This window comes from Apteryx rowi, unplaced genomic scaffold, assembly GCF_003343035.1.
Source record: "Apteryx rowi isolate R43461 unplaced genomic scaffold, aptRow1 scaffold_19, whole genome shotgun sequence".
NCBI classification, from domain to species: Eukaryota; Metazoa; Chordata; class Aves; order Apterygiformes; family Apterygidae; genus Apteryx; species Apteryx rowi.
The window spans coordinates 1,158,404-1,185,097 of NW_020448196.1; the positions used below are offsets into that span (position 1 = coordinate 1,158,404).

A 26,694-nucleotide genomic window follows, 5' to 3' on the forward strand; every position below is an offset into this window, starting at 1 on the left:
AAACAACTAACAACTTAGACCTAGAAGACATCTACTTGCTGCTCTGATAGAAATAAGAAAATGATGTAAATTTTTTGGAGTGTAGTAAGTTACTCTATTTATAATGCATATGATGAAATAGAGTTACAACTGTTTTTCTTAACTTTGTTGGATCTGCAGCCATGGRCAAAAGTAAGAATAATTTTTTTCTTACTGTTGCTACAAATAATATTGCAAATACATTAAAACAATACCTCTTGAGTAAGAGATTACATTTTTGTCAGTTTTCTTCACATAGTACTTTGTTTTGCTAAAGACAATAAAGTGAATATTTAAACATGAAAATAATTTTAATACTATTATTCATTTGTCATGTATTGTTCAAGAATTCCACCAGCATATTAATTTAAAGTTCCCATTATAAACCAAGGAATTYCTTTCCTACTACCTTGAATATATTCACAGCTTGCATTCTGGAGGAGAAAAAATTTTCTCTCATTCTACAACTGTAATTATTCTTTTTTTGCAGGCTCCCTTGATGAATCTTTCAGTTTTTAAAAAATGTTCTTTGATCTAGAAGTACATTGAAGTTATCATTTCCAAAGTGGTAGTTTTAGCCACAAATCTCCAAAAAACTAAATAATACAGCTGAGTGAATGCTTTGGTGCCAGTTGTCAATCATTGCTTCTAAAGCACATGGGATAAATGTCTGAAAACGTCTTTGAAATTTAAATGCATAAAAAGAATGTATTTTATTGAAGTTCATGTTCATAATGTAGATTCAGCCCAGACTGACGATGAGCAAATTGCCCCTTCAAGCAAATATCTATCCTATGACTACAATTGCTTATATCCAAGATGTTGGCGTTCGTTTGACACTTCATTCAGCTCAGTCTCTAGGTGTTGCGAGCTTGAAAAATGGTAAGTATAAGATGATAGATATTATRAAGTCCTGTCCTTCATGATGGTCTGAAATATTTAATTCATTCACAGATTACTATAGCAGCTGGTATTTAAAGAAAAGAAATAGGTTTCTCCACCTCTGATAAGTTTTAGAATAGGGAGGAGCTTGCATTTGTTCACATGCAAGATCCCATAGTCTTCATTGGGAGATTTGTCTCAAATCAGCAAACTGGTTGGAAAGAGGTTCTGAAGAAGACAAAATGAATGATAAATTGTCATAACCAGGTAGCATTCACCCAAGAATTCTGATGGGACTCAAAGATGAAACAGCAGAACTGAATGATTCGTAATCTTTTGTACCACTTTGTAAGAGAGGGCTGAATATGGATAACGTGATGCTGATTGTCTGTGTATTTTTTAAAATTTATTTTCTTTATTTTTTATTTGTTTTATTATTAAGGTAGAGGGAAGTGGACTTAGAAACTACAGAGTACATAGCCTAATATCCCTGTCAAGCAAACTAATAGCAGCTATTTTAAAGAGCAGAATTAATGAATTAGAGGATAAATGTGACCCTGGGTAAAAGACTGAAGTGGAATCATGCCCCACAAAGTCAAGGGATTCTTTGAAAGAGTTGATGAATATGTTGACGAGAAAAATCTAGTTGATATCAAGAATGCCAAAAGGGATTCAGCCCAGTCCCTTGTAGCAGGGAAGGATATTCTTCAGAATGACTTAGAGAGGATGAACCAGAGGTCAGTTGTTCACTGCCTATTCCGCCAAAATAAGGAGACATCAAATGATGCTAGCAAGTGACAGACAAAATAAAGCATGTAATGCATAATTTAAGATGTGTAAGTCCTTGTTGTAGGATGCTGTGAATTTAAAATTACATTGGTTTGAAAAGCAACTGAGTGAATGCTCAGGATTAAAAGAGCCCATCAGAAACTATGCCAGAACCTAGTTTCTCTTCAGGAAACTTTCTTGTTAATGTCTGTTCTGGCAAAAGCTGAATACCATCATAGATTGATGGCAGTATTATCAAACCTGATTCATTTTAGGGCAAAGTCTTTACAGTTTGCTTTTTCTTGGAATTAAAACAAGGTAGTTTGAAAACTGCCCCTGAATATCAGAATGCTAAATCTTTATTCAAAAATTCAAACCCTCTGTAGTAATCCTGCCTCTTCAGGGAGGGAAGGAAGCTTCAAACCTGTTTTCCTTGTGAGATTCAGGGTTTCACATCAGAAGCCCATCTGTTATCCTGTGAGTCGTGACCATTTCTTGTTCTGGGACCTACTGTTTGACCTTAGCATGATACTGAGGATCCTTGTAAAGATCTTGGCCTTTATCAGTGAGAAAGAGGTGGTAATTTGCCTGCTCATGGATCATTGAAGGAGAAGGGAAACTTATCAGGCAAAAGCTCTGAATGCTCTGAGACTTATTCTGAGCTGCCTTGATTGCCTGAAGCTCAAAATAGTGGAACATAAATCCCATCATCAGTTCATAAGAACTCATGATAGCAGTCTTAGACTTTTTTGTACTAGAGTCTCTCTGACAACTTTTCAGATATTGGTAGAGCTCTTGAGACAATTTAATTTGTATCTAATCACTCAAGTAAAAATAAGCTTCATCATTCTTCAACACATCATTGACCCCAGGTGTGATAGCTACACATGCAGTACATGCAAATGTTATTCTCTCTACTTACCAAACTGCTACCTGACAGCCCCGAGAAAAGCAGATTTTTAGTTACTATTGTATTCAAACTTCTATCACTGTGACTTGTGCCAGCCAAGTAAGAAAACTATAGCGCTATTTTTGGAGCCTTTGCATTATCAAACTAAGGGACTGTACTGCTGTTCTTGCATATTATTTAAAAGACAGGATTTTATGATCATAAAAACTGTAAATGACATGAGTGAAAGCCTTAACCTATGCTGAAGTATTCTGATACAAGAAAATGCCTTTTTTTTTTTCAATACAGGAAGTTAAACCTAAAAGCTTCAGTAACTTAAAATTAGTTGGTTGGGAATTACTTGTTTATCCATCCATCATCAAATTCTATCCTGTACAACCCTGTCTTTTGAGTGGATCAGTTTTAAGTTGTTCCAAGGATTTCAATTAGTGATACAGCTATTTACAGGGAAAAAAAATCTTGAACAGTGTTTACTTGTATGATACACTACCACTTCTATTGAGCTATAGACCTGCCTTGCAAAGCTGTTCTATGCTTGGATGGGTTAATCTGCCTGTGCACTAAAAGGAGTGTACGTCTTAGGTATCTACATCCTTTTTGTCATAGAGCAGCAATGATATCTCTGAATATGCTCAGGAAATGTATTCTTTTAGGCTGGCTTGACGTATTTTGTCATAGTGCAATATCATATAGTTCTTATGACCCTTTGACAAAGAGCTGTGAGCAACATCAAAGGGAAAGCAGAATACCTGCATTTGCTGCATCCTGTAATCCGCTAACTACACTAAGTCATGAAGTGGTTGATTTGCCACACCAACCCATTCCTTATTTCAGTCARTATATGTACGCTGCCATGTGTGTTTCAGGAAGGAGCTCTCTGTCAATCATGCTAGAGATAAAATTACATCCAAGTGTAGTTACTCAGTGTGGCTTTCTTGCACCTTCACTCCTGTCATAGAAGGGAGGGGCATGTTGAGTTGCAGGTTCAATTAACTCTATTATATAAACTAATGCTTTAATGGAAAATAGCTACCTTTTGTTCCAAGATGACCTGATAATAAGACTTAAAACACATTTTCCCATGCTTTCTGTTGCTGGAAATCAAATTCCCTTTGGTCTGATCTTGTGAATGAACTTGACATAACCTAACCTTTATAGGTGCTAGTTAAATAGGTAATGGAGACTAATTATGGCGCAGAGGCTCAGTTACCTTGTAATAGTATCTGTGTTTGTTCTTTAACAATACTAGTCTCTGCATCTAAGTCCACAGAAAGGCTTCTTTCTCTTTTTGAGTCAGGGAAGCATGGCTGATGTTTGAAATATTGCAGATAAGTATTGTGGTAAAACTGGCTTTCTGTGAGCACAGTTTCAATCCGGTCAGGAGCATTAGAGGTTTTTTCCCTACCCCAGTTGCATCAGAGAGCATAAGATGTATACCATGTCTGTTAATAGCATTWTTTTTTTTACTAAGTCACTCTGACAAATGCTGTTGCATCACTCGAGGCTCAAGAGGTAGTTAGCAACATCAAATATTTACTCTGCACCCACCAAAATAAAAGGGGAGAATGTATTCATCTGGCTCATTATCTTTAGGTAACAATTTATGAAACCATTGGGTTTGCCACACTTGTCTTGAGGACACATTGGACTCCTTAATAAAGAACCAAAATGAAGCTGAAAGTTCTGAGGCTGCTGAAAACTGCACTCTTTTCAACCCTCCTTGTGAAGATCCTTCGGTATCTCATAAGGATTCTGGCAGAAAAGTCAAAAGCATCACAGCTTAGGCAGGTGCCTTCGGTAGCAGATTGATCCGTGTCTCAAGGCATAACCCACTATCTGAGGTTTATCCGGAGAGATGACTATTTCCTTCCTGTCATTCTTGATTCGAGACAGGTTCTCCCTATGAGTAGTTGGTTACCTTTCATGCTGTCAGATGATCTCAGCAGTATGGAGTAGGATTTCTCATTGTATGTCATCAGTGTCTTCAATATCAGCTTCTAAGATACTTGATCAAGAACTATAAAATACATACGCTACAACTTGATTCCTTCTTTCCTGTCCCTCTCCCCATTTGCAGGATTTGATGTATAACAGTTTTTTAATGCTAGATGCTGGATTTCCTCCACCTTAGAAGTTCCACCCAGTTCTGCACTAGGTCACTTCTTAGTGGATTATTCTCCATGCTGCAGGGAAGCAGCAACCTCTGCACAGATGGTCTCTGCAGAGCAGTCCGGAAAGGCAGTGCTACAATTTATTCTAAACTAAGAACTTCTTACTCAATATTTGTCTGGCGCAAAGTTCTTTTCTTCTCACGCAAACGAAGATACCCTCACACAAGGAGTGATTGTTGGTATTTATTCTTCATACTATCTACTTACTTTTCCTTCTGATGTCAACTTAAAAAAAAAAAAAAAAACATATGGAAAAAGAATGCATTTTGGAGGTGCACTCTTTTATGTAGCATAAGATAAAGAGAGTTCCCCTGCAGGATCTCTCCATACAGATGCAGCTATTCAGGATGCTTCTCCACTTTAACGCTTGATGCGCCAAGTCTCCCTGTTATAAGTAATAGTTAACAGTAATAACTTTTCATGCTRAATTTCAATTTCTAGACTCTAATCTTAAAATTTTGCAGGACCAAATTTGATGAAGGATTGGATGAAAGGTTGAAGGATATGTGAAAATTTTGGAATGTTATAAACAACCAAAACCCAAAGGCTTTAACTGTTTTCATAATCTGACCTAACAGTGGTGATCCACTATTACTCTCTCATGTGTAAGAGAGAAATTGGGATCCTTTACAATTATTATTTTAAGGAAAGACATTGTCTTATGTTTAATAAAGTTTAACATATTCCTATTACCAGTATAATCCTTGTATTGCTTTTTCAGGACAGTTAGAAGTAATCATGGATCGTCGACTTATGCAGGATGACAACCGTGGCCTTGGACAAGGTGTCCAAGATAACAAGATTACAGCTAATATCTTCCGACTTCTGCTGGAAAGAAGACATGGAACAGATGTGGTAAGAATGGTTGTCTGGACTTTTATGGATAATTAATTATATGACATAAATTTTTGTCTTTTGCGGCAGCAGTGAACTTTAGTTCTACTGCTCATGGAATAACTTCTTTACTGAAGAAATTGAGCTTCCTAAGGAGTTTTGTCAGATCTCTTGCGTTGTCTCACCATAACAACTTCCTCTTCCCCTATACCTCACACAAATACCTACAGTCTCTACTTTCTTACCCCTGTCTCCCTCCCATATCTATCACCTGGTGGTATGCATTATGTATGTTTTGGAGATGATGCATATGCTCATTGCATAACTAGCAGGTCATACAAAACAAGTAACTTAAACTTGCATTGCATCACATGACTGGAGTACTGTTTTGGAAGTCTCTTCTTTAACTGTTGTATGTGTGTGTTTTTTTTTTTTTTAACTTTTAAGAAATTGCTGACTAGTGAGAAATCTGCTTCTTGTCAATCAAAGTTGACTGAAACTAGGCAAAGGTTGAAAAATTATTTAAGACGAATAGAGAGAACAAGAAAACAACATGATCCTATAAGCTTTATTTTCTTAGGAAATAAGATTTTACTGGAAATATTTAGATACCAGACATATAAACATTCTCATTTCATTATCAGTCAGGGAAGACTGAGATTATTTTGTTGTAAGGAGGTTTTTTGCACAGCTTATCTTGATTCTTCTTTTTATATTTTAATCTTTTGAATAACTCTTCCATCTTCCCTCTGCTCTTTGCATTTTTTCCTCTTTCCTTTTCTCCTATCTTTGTTGAGAAAGGCAAAATGAGGAGTACATCTTCATACTGAGGTGATAGAATCATGATGACAGCACTGGGTAGATTTTAAAATCATCACACAGCTAAAGATAAGAGGTTGTATACTGAGCTACTAATGAATATGCAGATAAATTGGAATTAATTCTGTTTTATAATGGATATCATTAACCACTGGTGAGAGGATGATAATATCAAGCTTAAAGCTAATTTCCACCATTTAATGATTGACTTTTTTTTTTTTTTAAAGAGGTTGTACATGTCATTATGATTTTCTAGTTTCTCATCTTGCATAGCATGAGCAATATATTATCTGCAGTTATCAGCATGGTATGGAAATATCTGAACTAACTTGAAACAAGCTAGCTTGAATCCTGGAAGCAGTCTAGCTATGACGGCTGTGACCATTGCACAGGTTAATCTACCTTGGCAAGAAGAGATCTGCAGAGAGATCTATGCTGCCATGACAAACTCCTTTTAGTACTAAGGATCATTTGTATTGTATTAAATTAGCATGTGGAGCTGCTAAATTAGAACTATTGGATATGGAAGGCTATGTTTGCATTAGAAAATAATTTGGAACAACAGGAGCAGATCAAACCAGTTAACACCATGGTGCTTGCATCTACACTGTGTGCAGTGTGGGTATTTTCCATAGAATCATAAAATAATTTAGGCTAGTCTTGAGGTCCTATCCCTCCTAGTCCAATCCCTGCTCAAAACAGGTCTGTTTTTATGTCAGAATATACTTAAAACTCTCCAAAGGATCAGTTGTTGATTCAGACCCTAATGGAGATGTGAAAGTTTAGAACATATTTGGTGTGTGCCTGCAGGGGAGCTTCTGGGTTAATTTCTTCCAAAAGAAAACTAGTCTATACATACTTGAAACTGCTCTGTAAACTGAAACAGTGCTTGGTAAGTGGGGTTGACAAAAAGTTTCATTTTGGAAAACCAAAACAGTAATATGGAAAGTAATTTGAGGCCACCTCTATTAGAACAAAGATGGACTAAGCAGCTGCTTTGGGGATTATCTGGTTAGTAAAATGTTTTTCATATATATTTAACAGCTTGTTTGGAGATCTCCATTCAGGCATCATCACTGTAACTGCCTTTTCTTATTAAAAACCTCTTCCTCTCCTGCGTGGTTGGGGTTTTTTTGTTTGTTTGTTTTGGGTTTTTTTTTGACGTGTTCTGTGCAAGTTGCTGAGACTCTTTCGAAGGCAATGGCATGCTAGGTTGCCTGGTAGGGTCAGAAGTCYTTGAAGTTTTTTGAGTACCTGTGTTCCAGCATCTACTTTCCTTCTCCCGACCCTTCCTACTGATCTTGTAAGGGGTTTAAATGCCTGCAGAGTCGGCCAGTAAGGGCAGCTGGTACTTGTACACTCTTGCAGGGACTTGAAAAGAAGGGGGATAAGCGGTGAGGGGGGAGTAGGCACAGTCAAAGAGGTGCTGTTGGCCCAACCGCTTTGCTCTCTAGCATAGTGTGCACATCCCCCAGGAGCCAAGCACTTCAGGTGTGTTGAGTAAAGATGCGTTATCTTTCTGCTGCTACATCGGGAATTCCACTTTGCTATATTCTCAGACTGTTCCAGCACTCTGTTTTTCAAAATACATCTATCTGAATATCAGTAACATTTCCTGATCCATGTAGTTATTTGAGATGTATTAAAATAAGGAAGGATAGTACTTGCCTTTTCTGTTTGTTAAATGTACAAATATATATATTTTATTGCATTGTTACTCAGAGGGTAGTTCTTATAATAGTTTAATAATAGCCCTGTCAGAAGAACTGTGAAGAAATTATATGCAGTTTAAATCTATAATGGGCTGCAGAGTGAGATTCATACACTGACCTTAATTTTGTTGTAAAGACCTATTTTGTAATTGACTTAAGGAGCTATGGAGATTACAGGAGAGACTTTTGATTGCTTTGACTGCATCTTTGCCAGCACAAGCTTTTTCTACAGTGCATTTCAAAATATTTTATTCTGTCTCTTCTCAAAAACTTTTCTGGAGAACAGGATTTTTCTGTTCTTTGGGAAACTTCCCTGTAAAAGATGAGACTGTGAAGTCTAGGATATTCAATTCTTTAAGAATGAATTAAAATAAGTGTACATCACTTTGGAGTAATTCCTGTGGGTTTTTTGGTTATGGCAATATCAATCAAAAATTTCTTTTCATTTACATCTCTGCAATGCCTTTTTTCTTTCCCCACCTCCCCACCTCTGCCCTGAACAGTACATTTTAATGGCAGAGTCAAGCCACATGCATGTGTTTAGGCATATGATTGACCCATCCAGTGGGAAGGCAGAGTTTGCAATAATCACTAGCATATTCAGGTGGCCTATATTCTACTAAGTCTTTAATCCTCATGTTTCCTGTTTGTTGGCTCTTGAGCTGCATCTGGCCAATAATAAGCATTCATGCTGATTTCACCTCTATGCATATGGCTTCAGGTTGATTTGCTTTGCAGATTTTTTCCCCTAAACTGAATACTACAAAAGGTGAATTCACTGACAGTATTATTCTTTAATATATTTTTTAATTGAGCTATATACATAGTAAGAGCTGAGCAAATCTCATTTCATGTTAGATTGTACTCATCTGATTCATTATCTGTATCGCTCAGACCTCTGTTGATATTTTTGCTATGTTTTGATACAATTTCTGTCTACATCTTTTTCTCCTACTTCTAGGTGTGAGTAATACTGTTTATGTGTTCATCTTTGTCCTAGCAAGCATTGATTGGCTCTGCATATCTTTTTGGTTTCTCTCCTAATGTCCATTTCTTTTTTTTTCCTAAGATTGGTGAGCAAGAACTCTAATGTGTTTCCTTTCTAAGTCAAAGGGATTATTGTTCAGCTGAAAATGAAACTGAGCACAATTATCAGTGTTTGCTTGTCAAAATAGTGAGCGCTCCTTTATTTTTGAAAATATAGAATCTTTATTTTACATTTATGATAAACCTTGTTAAAGATGAGCACTGATACTTTTTTTTTTTTTTTTAAACTTTCTGGACCTTGAAGTGTGTTGTATTAGTGTTGCAGCAATAATGATCTAAGAGTATGAATAGCATAGGATTTGTAGGAATTGGTAATATCTCTTTTTCACCAATGATATAGCTGGAGAAAAGGATTCAGTTCTGTGCACCCACTTTCTTCCTCAGGTTTCTGTTTCATATTTTGCCTCGACTTGCTCAATTCATATAACAGAATTTGTAGCCCAGTCTCAAGCAAAGGGCCAATATTCACTGGCTCAGATATCTTTTCTCTAAACACCCTCCCCCCAAACCACAGAAGCTGATACAGGCGGTTAATAAAATCGCAAATATGTGGCAATCAGCTAATAAAACTCCTTTTTTTGGCCACATAAGACTATTCTTTTTTTCTTGCTAAATATCTATCAGTAACCATTTTCTCTGAAACTATATGCTTGATGATGTAGCCATTTCTGTCTGATGATTGAATTGCATTTGCCACCTGTGGTTTGCATTTTTATAATGTATATGTATATTCCAGGTAGTAGTTGCTAAGGTATAGTAACAATCAACTGCTAATTAACTTGATGTCTTAAAGAAGCAGAAACCTGTCATTTACTTAACCACTTCCAGTTAGAAATATTTTCAAGCCCATGTGTGACAGCCTCTGATATTATAATGATCAGCTTTTACTTATCACTACCATGGTGAAATCTTCAAATGTATACAAAATCTTGAACTTYAAGGTTTTGAGAGTTTTTCTGGTAACCACAGAATAAGAAATTTGCATCTTTCCCCCCCCTACAAACACAACACATCATCTGTAGAGCCTTACCRCATAAATTTAGTAAGAAATATACACCTATTGTTTGTATTTCATTTGAAGAAAGATTCGGATATGTGTTAGTCCTTTGCAACTTTGCTTAAAAACTACAATTAAATTATTAATATTATTACTGCTACATATATGACACTATATTTCTTATGTTGGAAGTTTGTCTGGTGCTTGAGAACTCCTTCACACTTATCATTTCTCATTTACCTACAAATGCTACCTGTTTTCAGGCCAACACCTTCCTCRTTTTTATGCCAGTGTACCTTACAGCTTAGTTTTTTCAAATAGTGTTTTTCTCTGACACTATGATAAAGATGTGTTGCAGAAAGGTTCTAATTAAAGACAAATTTATTTCCAAGTTTCAGTCATGTGATACTGGTTAAAGCTGTAAATTTCATAACAGGGCAGCAGCCACCCATTATAGTTGGCTCATAGTGCAATAGGCAGTAAAGAGGACTGCCTTACTCTGATTTCTGGACTTGTAGTTGTGTCTCAGTTTCTTTGTATGCATGTCTCTACAGTGGATTACTTCCCATTTCCTTTGTTAGTTTTTATTTGTCTTCATATTGCGTGCACTTGTCTGCTGGCTCTGTTTATACAGAAAAATATTTTACTTCACCTAGTATGCTTAGTATTCAAGCTTGGTCTCATCTACTTTTAGCTCACATAATTGACCAAAATGGGAGGGTATGCTTCTCTTTGGTCTATCAACAATTTACCTGAGTTTGTGCAGTTTGAGATTTTAATTCTAAACTGTGCTGTATCACCACTTCATCTTGAAGGCCTCATCATTCCTCCTGCAAGTTCTCACAGTAGGAGAGAGTCCCTCTTAAAGGAGGAGTAAAGGCTCCAAGCAGGGTTCTTCTCCTTGTATTCTGCAGTGAAGTAACTCCTAACGGGATAATCTCCTTGAATATGGAAAAAACAATTTCCATCAGCAGCAAGGGACTTTTGATGCAGATAGCCTCTCTGGGCTCATCTCCAGCAGACAGAAATTTGGAGATATTGTGTAGCCTCTGTCTTTATTATTGTTTCATTGAGCTACTTCCTCATCTAAGCAGAGCTCCAGAAAATCTCTGATCCCCGAGTTCTGTGATCATCCAGAGCAGCTCAAGCTCTTCCCAGTCAACAAGGTTTATACATCAGGGAAGGGGAAACAGAAAATTTAGCACTCTGTCCCTTCCACAGCTATGGCATTGGTTATTTCTTTGGACATAAGTCCCTCCTCCTTTTTCCTGCACCATTATTAACAATGTAAACACTATAAGAAGAATCAGAGGAGAAAAAACAAATTGTGTGATAGAGGCTAGAACTAAAATAAAATACTTTTATCGTTGAGAAAATTAAGTCCTGCTGTTCACCTACTTTTTGGTCCTTTTCATCCAGCTGTACTGATGGCTACATATTTATCAACCTCAATAAGTACAGGAGAGTGTTGATGGTCATGATGGCCAGTTACTTTACTTGTTATTTACACTCTTCTGTAGACCAACAAATCTCCATACAATTGATTTATAGAACATCACCACCATTATGGAATCTGACTAAATGCTAATTACATTTAACACAAGGACCTGACAATGATAAAAGGAGCAATGATGGATGGAGGGACCCAAGTAACCTAACCAGGGAGGAATGGAACAAACTGAGTTGGCCATGCCTGAGACCATCAAGGGAGAAAAATTAGATTGTTCCTGATGTTCAGCCCAACAAGATGTCTCAAAAGAAAACACATTATGCATACTAGGGGGATTATTGCCTGAAGGGGTATAGGACTTGTTACGAGATGTGGACGAGGAAGAGAATTTTGTTATGGAATGTTAGGGGAAGGGACATGGGGAAGGAAAGGGAAGGATCAAGGTGTATCAAGGAGGAACAAGTGTGGGAAAACAGGAAAGGAGGATAAGAGGATCTGTTCACATGTAGAAGCCTGCTGGTAGGCATGATTTTCTGACTGAGTCCTGTGCTTGATTACCACAGTTTGTCCTGTGTTCTTATTAAATTCTGTTTCTGTGTGAGTGCTCTGCCTTTTCTGAGCCTGCGCAAACCATTTAGCCAACTTAAGTCAGACTAGCAAGCAAGTAGAATAAGAGCTCTGGGTATCAGCTAGTGGAGAGAGAGACCGTGCATCTGAGGGACCCGTGGGACTGGATACTCTTTGTTGGACGCACCCTTACTCTGTGTGTGCGCATGCGTGTGTGTGTTAACTGCTAGCAAACTTCAACCTGACAAATAGGAGGCCAGCATCTGGAAGGACCCAAAGTCTGAGCTGGTGACTGGTTAAGAGACCTAAGGTCCAGGCCTGGATATCAGTTGGATTTAATATCTACACTAATACTTGAGGGATCAGTGAATGTTGAGTGTGCTTGTGAATCAGGAAAATGAGGGTGTTTGACTAGTGAACTTTGGTCCTGATCAGCTGGAGAGGATGATCAGGATCAGGTTGTCCCTCCTGATCATGTTTATGTGAGCGTTCGTGTGGGGGGGCGCAGTGCTAGTAAAAGCACTGCTCTCTGTTTGTGTGGCTGGCCAAGTGCGTGGCATGTGTGCGTGTGCACGTACACATCTTGGGAATACATGCTCAGCCTTGCTACTGTGTGGACCTGGCAACACAGAACCACAGCAGCCTCTCGTCTGTCAGAGCGGGATGAGAGGAATCGCTTGGTCTTAGAGACCACCAAATTCGTCTCTAGCATATTATGAAGGAAAACTCCCCTGGGTCCAAAGTCCACTGGATTTGACTACCTCTAACAGTCACAGGTTACTTCACTTGCAGTCTCAGTGCCAGCTAAGAATCTACAGACACTCCAGAAACTTCAAGGTGATTGTAGAGTTACTTGGAACTAACTCAAAAGCTTGTGGATATTTTACAATGCCTAAGAGTTTTTTATTTCATATATAATAAGCCCTTAGGGACCCCTTTCAATTAGTGTGACAGAAATGTCCTTCTTGTGTAACAACCTTCCAATGAATTGATAGAAAATATCCCATTCCCAGAGGAGATCAGTTTTTTGCCTGTTCATCTGAGTCTTCCTTTGCTGGTCATTTCAACAGCTATCAGAAAAGCGAAGCAATCCAGATCATAATTTTTCAATAAAGAACTTGAAACTTGTTGCTGAAACAATTTATGCTTTGATATGCAAAACTGTAAATGTGTGATGTGATTAAATATTTAATTTTGACAAAATATATACATGAACTGTTCAGGCAGATCTAAACGTTATTATTTTTCAGGATTTTTGCCCCAGGATTTCAGGAAAGACTGATGCTCCACTATAACAGAAAATAACTTGTCATCAGTATTCTTGTTTATAGCCTTCTTAAGATTTCAGGATAGCTGCCTGTTCAGCAGTCATGTTTGTGGCTGGCGTTTCTGGCTGCAGTTTTGCCAGGCTTCCCTGAAAGAGTGGGATTCATTGTAGAGGACTTGCTCTCTTAGAAAGGGTTTTTCAGGCTTTCATAAGGAAGATAATTCTGCTGAAAATTCTTGTGCAGCTTCAAGGTCTTAAGTGTTCTGAATCCCACTGCTCAGAGGTCTGCACATCACCTTACTTCATTTCTGTTCAGTCTTAGTGTTCCCCTACAACCACTAACCAGTATGAAAGCTGCTTGAAGAGATGGGACAGTGTTTTCTTTGACACCTGGTTATGTCAGCATTGCAGTCTTGAGAGAATTATTCACCTCCAAAAAAAAAGCTATTACTATTAATGCTTCCTGTTTATGAAAAAGGCTGGAAGTTTGGAGATCTGTTGGAGATTGAAGGAGCTCTAAATCCTTTTTCAAAAAAATTAAATTTAGAACTGTGACTTTGGTGTGAATAATCCCATTGCTTCTGAAGAAGGATTGACTTAAATGTTTTCAACCTGTAAGATCCTTTCTTCCAGTCCACCTCAGTATCTAACTGGTATTTGTTTCACTATGGGTGTAAACCCCACTATCTAGTATCCATTTGCCTTCTCAAAAGCACCAAAAGTTTTTTTTACCTATGCACAATCTCTGGCTCCAGAGGTTGATATCAGATGAAAGGTATTAAGGGTGTATTCTTATCTGGAGGATCTTCTAGTGAAGGATTCATAATCTCAGAAACTTTCAGACTCGATCATGTTTTTTTTTTTTTATTAGAATGTGTAATTAGCTGAATTTGAAGAAAATGCATCTGCTTTCCACTTGATGAGGTAAGACCCAGGCAGTCTTGCATGTAAAGATTGCAGCCRAGTTGAAACAGTTTACTGCTTGATGTCTGTGCAAGAATGTTGTACAATTTTCTTACTGTCTGCCTATTTACAGACATATCCTTCCTCAAGTGGGGGATGCTCTACGTGGTTAAGGATTCAAGACTTATGCTCTCAGGGAAGAATATATGTATTTTAAAGCTAAGGCAGCTGCCCTTACATGTCATGTGTTTTTTGTCATGTGTTGTAGGACAGCATATTCACAAAGTTGGTGTTGTCAGCCATTATGTTTCTCTCCTGTAAGCAGGCTAGCACAGTATCACCCAGCCAGGCTTCTTGCATATAAGCAGCACTTCCTTGAATATGCATCGTCAATCTTTGGATCTTAGGAAGAGAACCAAATTTACCTTTCTAGATCTGTTTTTTGGAAGCTTCGAGTTCCTTGGCTGACAACCTCAGTTGCTGTCAATTGCTAGATTATTACTGGGAGAGATTTAATAATGTTGCTGCTCCATGCTTTGGGACTAGAGATGCTCTGAAGAGTCATCTTACTCCAGAAATTAGGATTTTTAGTCCAGAAGCGATCTTTTTCTGAGAGTGCTGCCAACTGGTTTTCTGAACCTATAATTGAGAAAGTTGATAAACGTGTTTCTTTTGAGTCTTTTGTCACACAGCATAAGAGAGAGTGAGAGACTAGGTCTTCCTTCAGGACTAGTTCAGGTGATTTAATATCAGAATCTCTTGATCTACATCCATTGATTTAGCAGGCCCAGAATTCTGTCTTTTTCCAGATTTTGTTTGAATGTCCTGAGATCCAAAGTCATCATCCACATTTCAGCATGTTTGATCAGATAGTTTGAATGCTGGTGGGCTTTTGGAGTTATAATTAAATTTCTTTTCTGACTAGGGCTGTTTTGCTTCATAGCAGAAAACTGTCTAGAGGAGGACTAAACTGTCAAGATTTGTGATTTGATGTTTATGTCTGCCCCAGTTTCCTATCCTTACTTCTGTATTGGAAACTTCAGACTGCTTGTGTATGTTGAAAAGCTAATTGTTTCTCTATTAGCTTGATTAAAGTCCAATTATCAGCTGTTTCAGCTTTACCTTCTTCTCTACAGTGTTTTCCATTTCTTTCTCCCATTCTGTTACTAAATGATTTCTGAAGAGTCTAATTAGTGTTTTTCCCTCAAATTAAGGAACCCTGGTCCTCAATTTAAATTCTTACCAGAAAACCCTTTCAGTCTTTTTTAATATGTTCTATCCTCCATTTATCAATAAAATAGCTCTTACTTCTGCTACAAGGGCAAAGGAGATTCAAGCCCATGTGCCATATTCTTCTAGAGCTTTCTTCATAGATGAAGCCGTTTCTAGAACTTGTTCCAAATTGTAACCTAAGGTTATACTGGAGTGTTTGGGGTTTTTTGTTTGTTTGTTTTTCCCCAAGACTGAAAATTCAGAATTACTCACCTTACTTTTGATGATAAGGAAAGATCCTATATGAAGATTTGTTTACATCTATTGCAGAGTCATTCAAGGGGGTTGCATTTCAACACAGAGGATTTCCAGTTGGATAACGAACTATGAGTGTGCTATAAGGTAGTTTAAAAAGGAATTGTGTGCTTTGATTAGAGCTCATTAGGCTAACACTCAGCTATATCACTGGCATCTGTCAGAATCTTGCCAATACATAGCGTTTGTAAGGCTGCTAGTGGAGCTTCATTCACGCTTTTAGTGCTAAACACTCTTGCTGAAGTTGAGGAAATTATTCTTCTTTGAGAGAGCAGTACTTTAATTAGATGGAGACTGTGGGACTCTGTCTTCTGTCTTAGCAACAGCAAGGTACTGCTGAAAGCCACCCACATAGTGAATGTACATATAGACTAACTGTTCTTTCAAATGTGTTGTCTATACATTCAAAACCTTCCCTTCTATCACTCCCTTCAAGTCCTGTTTAAATTCTGGATCACGTGACTGCGAGGGGAGAGGCACACTCCAACCCTTTTTATGGCTGTGGTGTATGTAGGAGGAGAGTGGGATTTGAAGCATCCCTTCTGAATCTTCTGTATTAGCATTGTTTTTGCAATGTTTGCAAAAACTTGCTTCCCATTTTGGATTTTCTGGCAGCTTTTGACACATACTTGAATCTATCAAGGTGCCTGCTATTATTACAGATGTAGATTCACTGCATTACCTCCCCTGGGAAGAGGTGACTGTACTTCTTCTGTTGGTGCAGACATCCAAAAATTGACTCTGGTTCCAGGCCTGAGAATACAAGATTCAAGATAAAATCTCCACCTAAGTCTTAGTGCACTTTTTCAAAGCTTGAATTTTGGATAATGCTGAAGTAGAACACTTATGCCTGTAATAAAGTTGCCCATCTAAACACAGCAGGAGCAAAGACATGTCTGAGCCGAGTTGAATCAGTTCTGGTTCTGGCATTTGCCAAAGTCCTTCACAGAATCACRGAATCACTGAGGTTGGAAGGGACCTCTGGAGATCATCTAGTCCAACCCCCCTGCTCAAGCAGGGTCACCTAGAGCACATTGCACAGGACTGCATCCAGGTGGGTTTTGAATATCTCCAGAGAAGGAGACTCCACCACCTCTCGGGGCAACCTGTTCCAGTGCTCTGTCACCCTCACAGTGAAAAAGTTTTTCCTCATGTTCAGATGGAACTGCCTGTGTTTCAGTTTGTGCCCGTTGCCTCGCGTCCTCTCGCTGGGCACTGCTGAAAAGAGTCTGGTCCCATCCTCTCGACACGCTCCCTTCAGATACTTGTACACGTTGATAAGATCTCCTCTCAGCCTTCTCTTCTCCAAGCTAAACAGGCCCAGCTCTCTCAGCCTTTCCTCAGAAGAGAGATGCTCCAGTCCCCTGATCGTCTTTGTAGCCTTACACTGGACTTGCTCCAGTAGTGCCACATCCCTCTTGTACTGGGGAGCCCAGAACTGGACACAGGACTCCAGATGTGGCCTCCCCAGGGCTGAGTAGAGGGGGAGAATCACCTCCCTCGACCTGCTGGCAACACTCTTCCTGATGCACCCCAGGATACCATTGGCCTTCTTGGCCACAAGGGCACATTGCTGCCTCAGGCTTAACTTGGTGTCTACCAGCGCTCCCAGGTCCTTCTCGGCAGAGCTGCTTTCCAGCAGGTCAGCCCCCAGCCTGTAACACCTGGTGACTGGGGTTATTCCTCCCCAGGTGCAGGACTCTGCACTTGCCTTTGTTGAACTATGGGTTATCTGAGAATTTTGTCCCTTTGCTAGTCAACTGAAAATGATTCCCTCCCACCCACGCTTCTGCCTTGAGGTTTCCAGTTGCTTTCCTTATGTCTTGGTTATGGTTTCTCTATTGCAACATATGTTGCTGCATCTCTGTATAAAAAGTACCTTTTTATTCAAATTACTTCTGTTAGCTTAGAGAAGGTTTTGAAAGATGCAGTTCTAGAATATTGTCCTGCCCTATGGTATCTTTGCCCTAGACAAAGATGGGGACTAATTTGATATTTTTACTACTTTCATGTGAACCAGGATACAAACTTGTCTGCATTTTTTTTTTCCTGTGCTTCTGATTTCTGGGGTTTAGGCAGGTTTTGCCTCTTGGATATTATGCTTGTACTATGTATAGTATATTTTTCTGTATACAGAACACAACTTTCAGAAAGACTTCACTTCTGTTCATCTCATGCAACCTTGGTGGCATCTTCTGAGGAATATCTGTTCCTGAAATTTTGTGGGTATCTAAACGACTTCTGTTTGTTTTCAAGTGCTGCAGTTCCAGGTGTAAAGCTGCACTTGGTAGAAGTAACTACTAAATGTTTGAGATGTCTTACAGTGCCATCCACAGTGAAAATTAGCATGTAGATAAAACCTTTCAAAGGAAAAAGGAGTTGTTTCTGTGAATGCTCACCATTCTTCCTCTTTTCATCTCCTTGGAGCCCCTTAACTCTGAGAACTCTGAAGTTGAGGGGCACAGTGATGGATGTGGCGTGTGGACCTCTTACTTGCACATGTCTTTGGAGTGTGTTTGTTCTGGATTGACTGAAGAGGGAGAGGAAATATATTAACTTGGATACTGTTTAGACAGTGTCTCTGATCTTAAATGCTTTGGGAGTATGTGTGCCCACAGTGTAAAAGTGCTTATGAAGAACTAATCTCAAATAATTATAGTTGCTGGACAGTAATTTTGTTTTCTCCTGCTTCTTAGGTCACGCTCCTGGCATCAGGAACCAGCTGCAAAGGCTTTGATAAATCTTTCATTTTGAATCTTATAATAGGTTGAATAAATTATTTGACTGACTCATAGTATAATTTGTAACATATATTCTAGGAGAGCATTGTAAGTTATCAGATGCAAGCAGTCAGCTTATTTTACAGAAGAATGATTAAAAAATAAAAAGAAAACTGAAGAAAAAATATGTTGTGACTTACTTTAGAGCATTTATGGCAATAGTGTAAACACTTGCTGTTCCTTTTGGGGTGAAATGGTGAATTCTTTGAAGGAACATGTGTATATGCACGTTTCCACTCTGGGCAGGCATGCATGAGTACAGTCATTCGAACTGAAAGCTTGCTGGTACTTTACCTGGAAATGTGGAAAACAGTGACAAGAAAGTTTGTCAGTGATGCTGAATTATCCAGGTAATAAACATTAACTAAGGAATTGCAGGAGGACTTAATAAGACTGAGTAAGCATGCAGTAAAATGGCAGATGGAATTCAATGTAGGTAAATGTAGTGATGCACACGGGGGAGCAATCCTATACTTTGCAACTATTGATTATTACCAATTTGGAAAGTAATTTTGGAATCATAAGAGATCTATGAAAATATTAGCCTCAATGCTTAGTAGGTGCCAAAGAGGCAAACACTGTTAGTCATTATTAAGAAAGGAACTGAGAACAAAACAGAAATTACCATCCTGCATCAATTCAGTTCTGGCATATTTTCAATTGCTACAAATTCGTATGTGTTTCATGGTATTGCAGAGTTATAAATAAATACACATGCATGCATATCCCAAACCAGGAATTTTAATAACTTTACTATTATGGTTGTTCATTATGAACAGATAAATAATCCCCTCCTTTGCTTTACATATCTCCCATTTATTTTTTAGCTCCATGTTTTCAGCCTATCATAAAATGCAAATTTAAATTTGGCAAAGCTTAAGATGCTATGTTTTCAGTAATTTAGCTCTGCAAAGTTTTCATTAGAAACCACTTATTTAACTATAAATAAGTCAGGCTTTATTTGATTAAATATGCAAAGAAAAATGAGAACAAAAATAAGTGTCCCCACGCTTCTATCTTATCATCACTGATGTTTTAAAACTTTATATTCCATTATAAAGTTGATCTATTTTCTGGCTTCTGTGGTGCTTTAATGAGCTATTGCTAGTTAAAGTCAGTAATGCTTGAACTTAGTCATTTCAGGTTTGTGACATAACTTCTGCAGCCAAATAAAAGCACAATTCTGTAAAAGATGGAGAAAGAGTCCCTTGAGTTGCTGCTGCTGTGATGCTGAAATACAACTGCTGAAAGCAATCTTTAGGCAGTTGAGAGCGACAAAGATGCTTGTTGCAGTTGCTTCCAGAAAACAGTTTTAAGAAGTTAGATTTTAAAAAAGGAAAGGGGTGGGGGGGAGGGGAAGAGGATACATGTCAGATGAATCTGAAGAAAGTAGGAAATACAGGACAGAGAATTTATGTAGAAGAAGCAGCCTGCGAAGAGCTATAGCTGGCACTCAGTGTTCAGGTAGATACTGAATAGATAGGAGCAAATTGCTGAAGTAGGAACTTGCTCTGGTCTTTAGTCACTTACTCCTTTTTCTAAACTACATTGTTTACACATTGAAGGATGTAATTTTTTTACTTTTCTGACTTGAGTTTTTAATTTGCTTAGAAGTCTGTGTGGCTGGTACGATATGTAGATTTTAGTAAAGGGAAACCTACAAGTGGGAAGGGGATGGAGTCATAAGGAATGGTGGAGTCATAAGACTGCTTTATCAAGAATTTTTCTAACTTTAAATAATAAATAGATGGAGGTTTCCAATGTTGTGAAAGATCTTCAGCCTAACATATGAAAGAGAATTTGCAGTAGTGTTATTCAACTTTAAAATATTCTTCTGAATAACTTTATTATATCAGAAGCCCTATATTTTGTGTATTCTTTAACCAGTGTGTTAGAATAATAAACAGTTAAATGTTTCAGGGTTTTGCAGTTTAACCATTTTATTTCATCTGTGTCACATTAGTTCCAGAAAATTCAAAAGCAATTAGCAATAACAAGGGCAATAAATATCTGCTSTCTGTGTTGATAAATCCATGAAGTTGTAGATCAGAGGTTTTAAGTGTGATGAACAATTTGTTTGAAAGTTAAACTCATCTTGTGAAATATTTATGTGAAAATCTTGAATTGCTTGCTCTTACATTGTGATTTTGACCAGAGAACTCTACACAGAGGTCAGTTTAGATTATTTTTATATTATATTGAGTGACAGTTTTTCTAAACCATTTTAGGTCTAACAGAACTGTTATGCAGGAATTCTTCCGCTTGTGAGAAAAGAAATAAAATGTTGATGTCTGCCCACAGAGCTCTACTACACGATGCTGAATTTCATGTTGCAGCTGAGCAGAATGCTCTTTTCTGAAAGCAGCAGTCACAGGAATTTTTATTTTGGTCTCAAATGTATYGAGATCATTTCTGCCAGCTCTCTTTCAAATCATGCTAGTAGGCACAACCAGGGCTCAAATGCCTCAACATGCACAGGTGTTCTTTTGAGGATATAGTAGTCACGCTTGCTCTTGTTTGATGAAGGTAGTATTGTTGCCCTAAGTCATTTTCCCCTATGTTACCAAATGTACTAAACATGATAGCTTAGTTTTCCACATGGAAAACAGAGGCATTATTAAATTGTTTTCTGGTTTTCTAGTTTTTCTAGTATAGTCACGCTACTATTTTGTTCAGAGCACTTTCAGTGATAGAAGCTGGTAGAACATACGCAGCATTTCAGAATGCCCAGAATGAGAGGCTCTTTATGCTCTGAAGCTGTTTAGAAAAGATGACGCTCTTGAAAAGCACACTGGTAACATCAAGAGTGAATTTGATAATTTTTTTTCACTGAGCAACTAGATGAGGCTGTAAGTCCCCAGCTCTGGGGCAGTTATCTGACCCCACTGATCAAGTGCTCAAGAATCGCAGGGTCAGTGAACAGGGAATTTGTGATTCTTTGTTAAAGTTTGTCAAATACACTAAATTTCAAGCGAGATGTTTCAGCCCCCCTGCCAACCCTCCCAAAAGTCAGCCTTCCATTTGCAAACAGTAGGTCCCACTAACAAATTTCCAACCTTGTTTGACAGCACGAAGTGAGAGGGGAGTGAGCAGCAGGGGCTAACAATAAATGTTGATAAGCAACCCATTACGGATGTTTTCTAGGTTACATATTTGAGGTATAACACTGAAAACTGAGCAGTAGTGTAAATGGAGATATGTTCCCAGGATCATTTTGAAAKATGTAGTAATGATTTGTAAATGCAGTAGATATTCCTAGTACTGGAAAAGAGAATTAGTGGATGATCAGAAGTTTCCAGAAGTAATTAAATGGTCAGTCTATAAATTAAAATATTGTATTAAGTTAGTAGAATCATATGTAAAGTAAATGGGTTTAGAAATTTAGGCATGTTGATGTGTTAATTTGATTTTACAAATATTTTCTCTTGTGTTTTGCAGAATGAAGAGAAATCATCAGTCAGTTTTCCCTCGCTCCTTAGCCATATAACTTCTGCTTTCATAAATCATCCTGTAATTCCAATGACAACTTATGCAGATTCAGGTGTTCCTGAGATGTTAAATACTTTTTCTCCACTCATGTCATCCATGCCTTGTGACATGCATATAGTTAATCTGAGGACAATCCAATCAAAGGTAAGCTGAATTACTATTTTAATGAACAAACATATTAATATAGTCCAGTAAAATATTTTACTCATATACAAAGTTCACCATGTACCTTCCTAAACTGCAGTGTAATGACTAGCTTTTGTAATTCTGCAAGAACTGAAAACTTGCACCACCATACTGGCCATTGTTTGACAGCTCTTGAGTTTGCAGTACTAGTTTGTGCACTTCAAAGGGAAAATTACTAGTAGTTGTACACTAGGAGAACTATCACTATAGACAAGAACAGTTCTTCCCYACAGCAGAAATGGTGCTATGCCCTGCAGTGAACTTCTTGCATGCCAAAATGACCTTCTTAGTTCTCTCCTCGTTTCCTGCTTCCTTTTTCCATCCCCCAAGAATGAGTGGCAAATGTCATAATTTTTATTAATTGACACAATACAATTTTTTACAGAAATATAAACTTCTACACTGCTTTAGCTGTTGGAACTGATTTTCAAGAGATTGTATAATTACATTTTCACAGAAAAAGTGTATCAAATTAAAATAGAGTATTATTAAGATTTAAGGCAGAAATCAGAATGCATGAGAGTTCATTAAGGCATAAATGAGGACAAAATGTAAGGAAGGTTCTTGTTTCCATTTAAATCGTTCCCCTCAGAGAGGAAAAAATTGCTGCCGTTGTAAGATATGTGATCCTGTCATGGAAGAGTACAATGCCTTGGGAAGATGAAAATTAAAGACATTTTTAATAAAACCCTAGTTTTTAAATTGACTGACACAAATTTTACCTACTATAAATAGACTGGGCCTCAGCATTTAAAAATTGACTTCATTTGGTCTTTTATACTAAATATATATTTTTGTCCTGTTGCTTAAACTTTTTAATGCATATCTGCTAGCTTGTAGTAATCAGATAGAAACCGTTTAAATGGTTTTGTCATCAAAATCTTAGCAATGTTGCCCTGAGAATACTGCTTATGAGACAGCCTAGCAAAAATTTTTTTTCCATCCAGGAGCGCTGGGATGCTGGGAGGACAGCATTAAACTTTTCAGAGAGATCAAAATCAAATCAAGCCTTGGCAGCTGTTCTGAGAAAGGCAGTCAGAGATTTGATTGTACGGTAGTTCGGGAATTTTTGTCATATGACATTGCTGTGAAGTTTTACAGGATTAAGGATATTGGCATTTGTTGAAAATTGAGAAAATTGATATAGGTTTTCATACGGTTATAGCCAAGTTTAGAAGGTATGTGTGACATAAATTAGGTTCATACTCACTCAGACGTTCCTTTAGGCTTGCATGCACTTAATCTAATTCACCTAGAGATGGTATAAGAAAAGGTAAGTTAAAGCAGATGGAGAGGCTATGGTAACTTGCTATGTCTTACGTCTCCTTTTATAGTAAGTTAAAACAGCATAATTCTTCACACGTGGGTGTTATGTGCGTGATAAAGTCTTGGGAAGTCTAAATGGTTGACTGCTATATCACAGATGTTTATACTTGGCAAAGCTCTATTCCTAAACACTTAGGAAGTTATTAAATAATTAACAATTTTAAACATTCTGAATCTTAATCAGGATAATATTTAATTTTAAAAAACTTAAGAGTTGAAATAGTCATGCTGTCATTTGAAATGCATTCATTATGCAGATGACTGCAAGATAATTCCACTGGATGTAGAGAAAGTGTTGATATCCATGACTGGCTTGTCATTTCTAGCATCACTTTACACCCATAGGAGGTTGGGCTTTTGCAGGATGAATTTCAATACTTCACTAATCTGATGTTTAGGCAGACAGTATTATTTTGTGTGCATAAAAACGTGTATTTTTAAGTGCAGTGCTTTATTTCATCTACATGTCACATCAATGACAGTTAAAACCAAGCCTGGTATTTCATGGTTGAAAACTGAAGCTAATTTTGTTACATCATCATAATTACCTTATTTAATGTAGAAAATGGTGCTGCTGTTCCAATAAACAATGTAGAAAATTTTCAACCCTCAAGGATATAAAGTGCTGTAAACCTGTTTAACTATGCTGATGATGGACCCAATTCACTAATTAAGAACCTGATATTAGTTTATTTTAACCATTTTGTTTGGAAAAACCTTCTAAGACCAAACTGACATTCATTCATGCCTTGCAAACTATGCAAAGTTTTCACCAGCCAATGATTTATATAAGTATCCCATTTCAAGCCCAAATACAGTTGAGTACATTTTTACTATTTTGAAATGAGGAACTTAATAACACAGAGATGTTAAGTTTATCTGCTTACTATTTTTCATCATCTCAGTGAGTAATTAATACTGTGAATTTGTAGTACAATGAAACTGTGTCATACTCTGTTTCAAGTAAGCTGGTTTTGGTTCCACGGTCTCCTTTATTAGGAGGAGATGGATTTGAACATGAAGCRTATTTGATTAAGACATCTCTCATACCTTACACTTCCAAGGGTTAAAGCATAATAAAAAGCTTAACGCTTATTGACACAGTTTGCATTGGAAAACAGGCAGTTTTCTCCCAGGTGTGATGTGTAAACAGTTTTTTTCCTAAGCACTGGCTACTGCTTAGGGAGAGGGCTGAATACTTATGATGAAAACATATGCAATGTGAAGAACAACTTCCTTTCTGCTACTCTTCCTGTACGATTGATTTATTTATTTTTAATCCCTTTTCATCTCTTGGTATAAAACAATTTTTTAAAAATTAAACAGCTTCCCAGCCAGTCCGAGGATCTGACTTTTTCTGAAGTACACATCAAAACAAGATGTCGTTATTAATATGATAGCATATCCTGTGACCATTTTGTTCTAAGCGATTTTAGTGTTTTGGTCCAAACTACAAAGCTGAGATTGTGGATTACTGTATGATGCTAATTAAGGCTCAAGAGCAACATATATTTCATCTACAAACATAAWATTTATTTAATAATTGTTTATTAGTGTGTGGTTTCCTGTAGACCTTAAGCTGAGTAAGATTTTAGGGACCAGATATGCAAAATGAAAATCTGATAGAAGATAGTCACTATGAACAATTAAAGCTGGCTATTGCAATTACCACATCCTTTTTATTTTGTTTTGTTTTTACTTTGTAGTTTATCTAGGAAACAATTAATACAACTACACTAAACAACTTAAGCTACACTTAAATTTTGTGTCTGCACTTATGTATATATCCAACTTTGAACTCCCTGGTTTAACAAATTTATATTCTATAGTAATTTGTACGTCTGAAATCACTTTGCTGTTCAGTTCTTTTTATGTTTAATCTTATAAAATTAAAAGTAGTATGGCTCTTCAATCTAGACTGAACATTATTTGAGGCATAAGTGGCTCTATCACTGTAAGCTTATAATTAGCTTATGATGTCCTAAAATGTCTTGCTTGCTATGCTACTTTCTGAGTAACTTTTGTTTCTTTTGTTTATTTGCAGGCGGATTTTGAGCCATCTGATGAAGCTGCTCTGATTCTTCACAGGAAGGGATTTGATTGTAGATTTTCGGACAGAGATGTGGGTCTCTTCTGTTCCACTACTCAGGGAAAGGTATAGTGACATTTTTTGGATATTTTCCTGTGTAATTTTTGCAGAAACACTGATATTAAAGTCCAATTGTGGTTGAAATCTTAGTGGTTATTTCTCAGGAGTGATAATTTCAGGATACTAGATATGTTTATCTCGAAAGCTGAGTGTAGTGCTTTCCTTTGATAAAGATATGAAACTTCTTGTATATAAATTACCATGTAAGCATCAGCAAGTAAACGTCTAGGTTGGAGTTCTAATCTTATTAATTTCCTGTGAATATTATTTTCAAGCAACTGATCAATATTCCTCAAATAATTTTCAAATAGTGTAATGTAAACAAGTTTATCAAGGAAAGAGTTGAATTACAAATTCTCAAGTGTGTTGTCATGAATATGTTAAGTAATACTATTCAAAGTTATGTGACTGCTACTTTGAAAACTGTTACCTCTTACAGCATGTGTTTGTCTGTTCCTGCTCACTTGTATGACCTACATCACTGCAAACACCTGAGCGTGTTGCATACGCCGTAAAATTGTTATATGTAACTGCTGTAATTATACAGCTTGTTTCTAAAGGTTACAGATCTGGGGCTGGATAATTGTGCATCTGTAGGATTTTCATAATCAAATCTTGAAACAGGTTTGGGATTTTTGTTAACAGAAGGCTCTTGTCGTGATTAGAAACAGGAAGAATTTTAATCCAAATATTTCCATCAGTTTTTTTTGTATATTGATTTAAGCTTAATTTAGTTGCTTTAAAATGTGACAAGTGAACACTGTCTAAAATGGCTTTTTCTAGTGTATAGCATTTGAGACGTGGTTTGTAGAAATATTTGGTGTCCTTGGTGTAAGATTTGCTGTGCTACTACCTGTAAGAAATGTATGATTTGGATCATTGCTAAAGATTA

At 37.3% G+C, this 26,694-nt stretch overlaps 1 protein-coding gene across 6 annotated transcripts in view; it reads left to right on the top strand.

Annotated features, from left to right (window-relative positions):
* The window catches only part of MAN2A1 (mannosidase alpha class 2A member 1), a 130,908-nt gene that overhangs the window by 101,399 nt on the left and 2,815 nt on the right, over positions 1–26,694 (top strand). For 4 of the 6 annotated variants that reach the window (XM_026062084.1, XM_026062085.1, XM_026062088.1 and 1 more), the window contains 4 exons: positions 759–900; positions 5,471–5,604; positions 22,091–22,285; positions 25,698–25,808. In XM_026062084.1, the coding sequence (XP_025917869.1) occupies positions 759–900; positions 5,471–5,604; positions 22,091–22,285; positions 25,698–25,808 (582 nt within the window). The other 2 variants (XM_026062087.1, XM_026062089.1) reach the window with 2 other exon arrangements.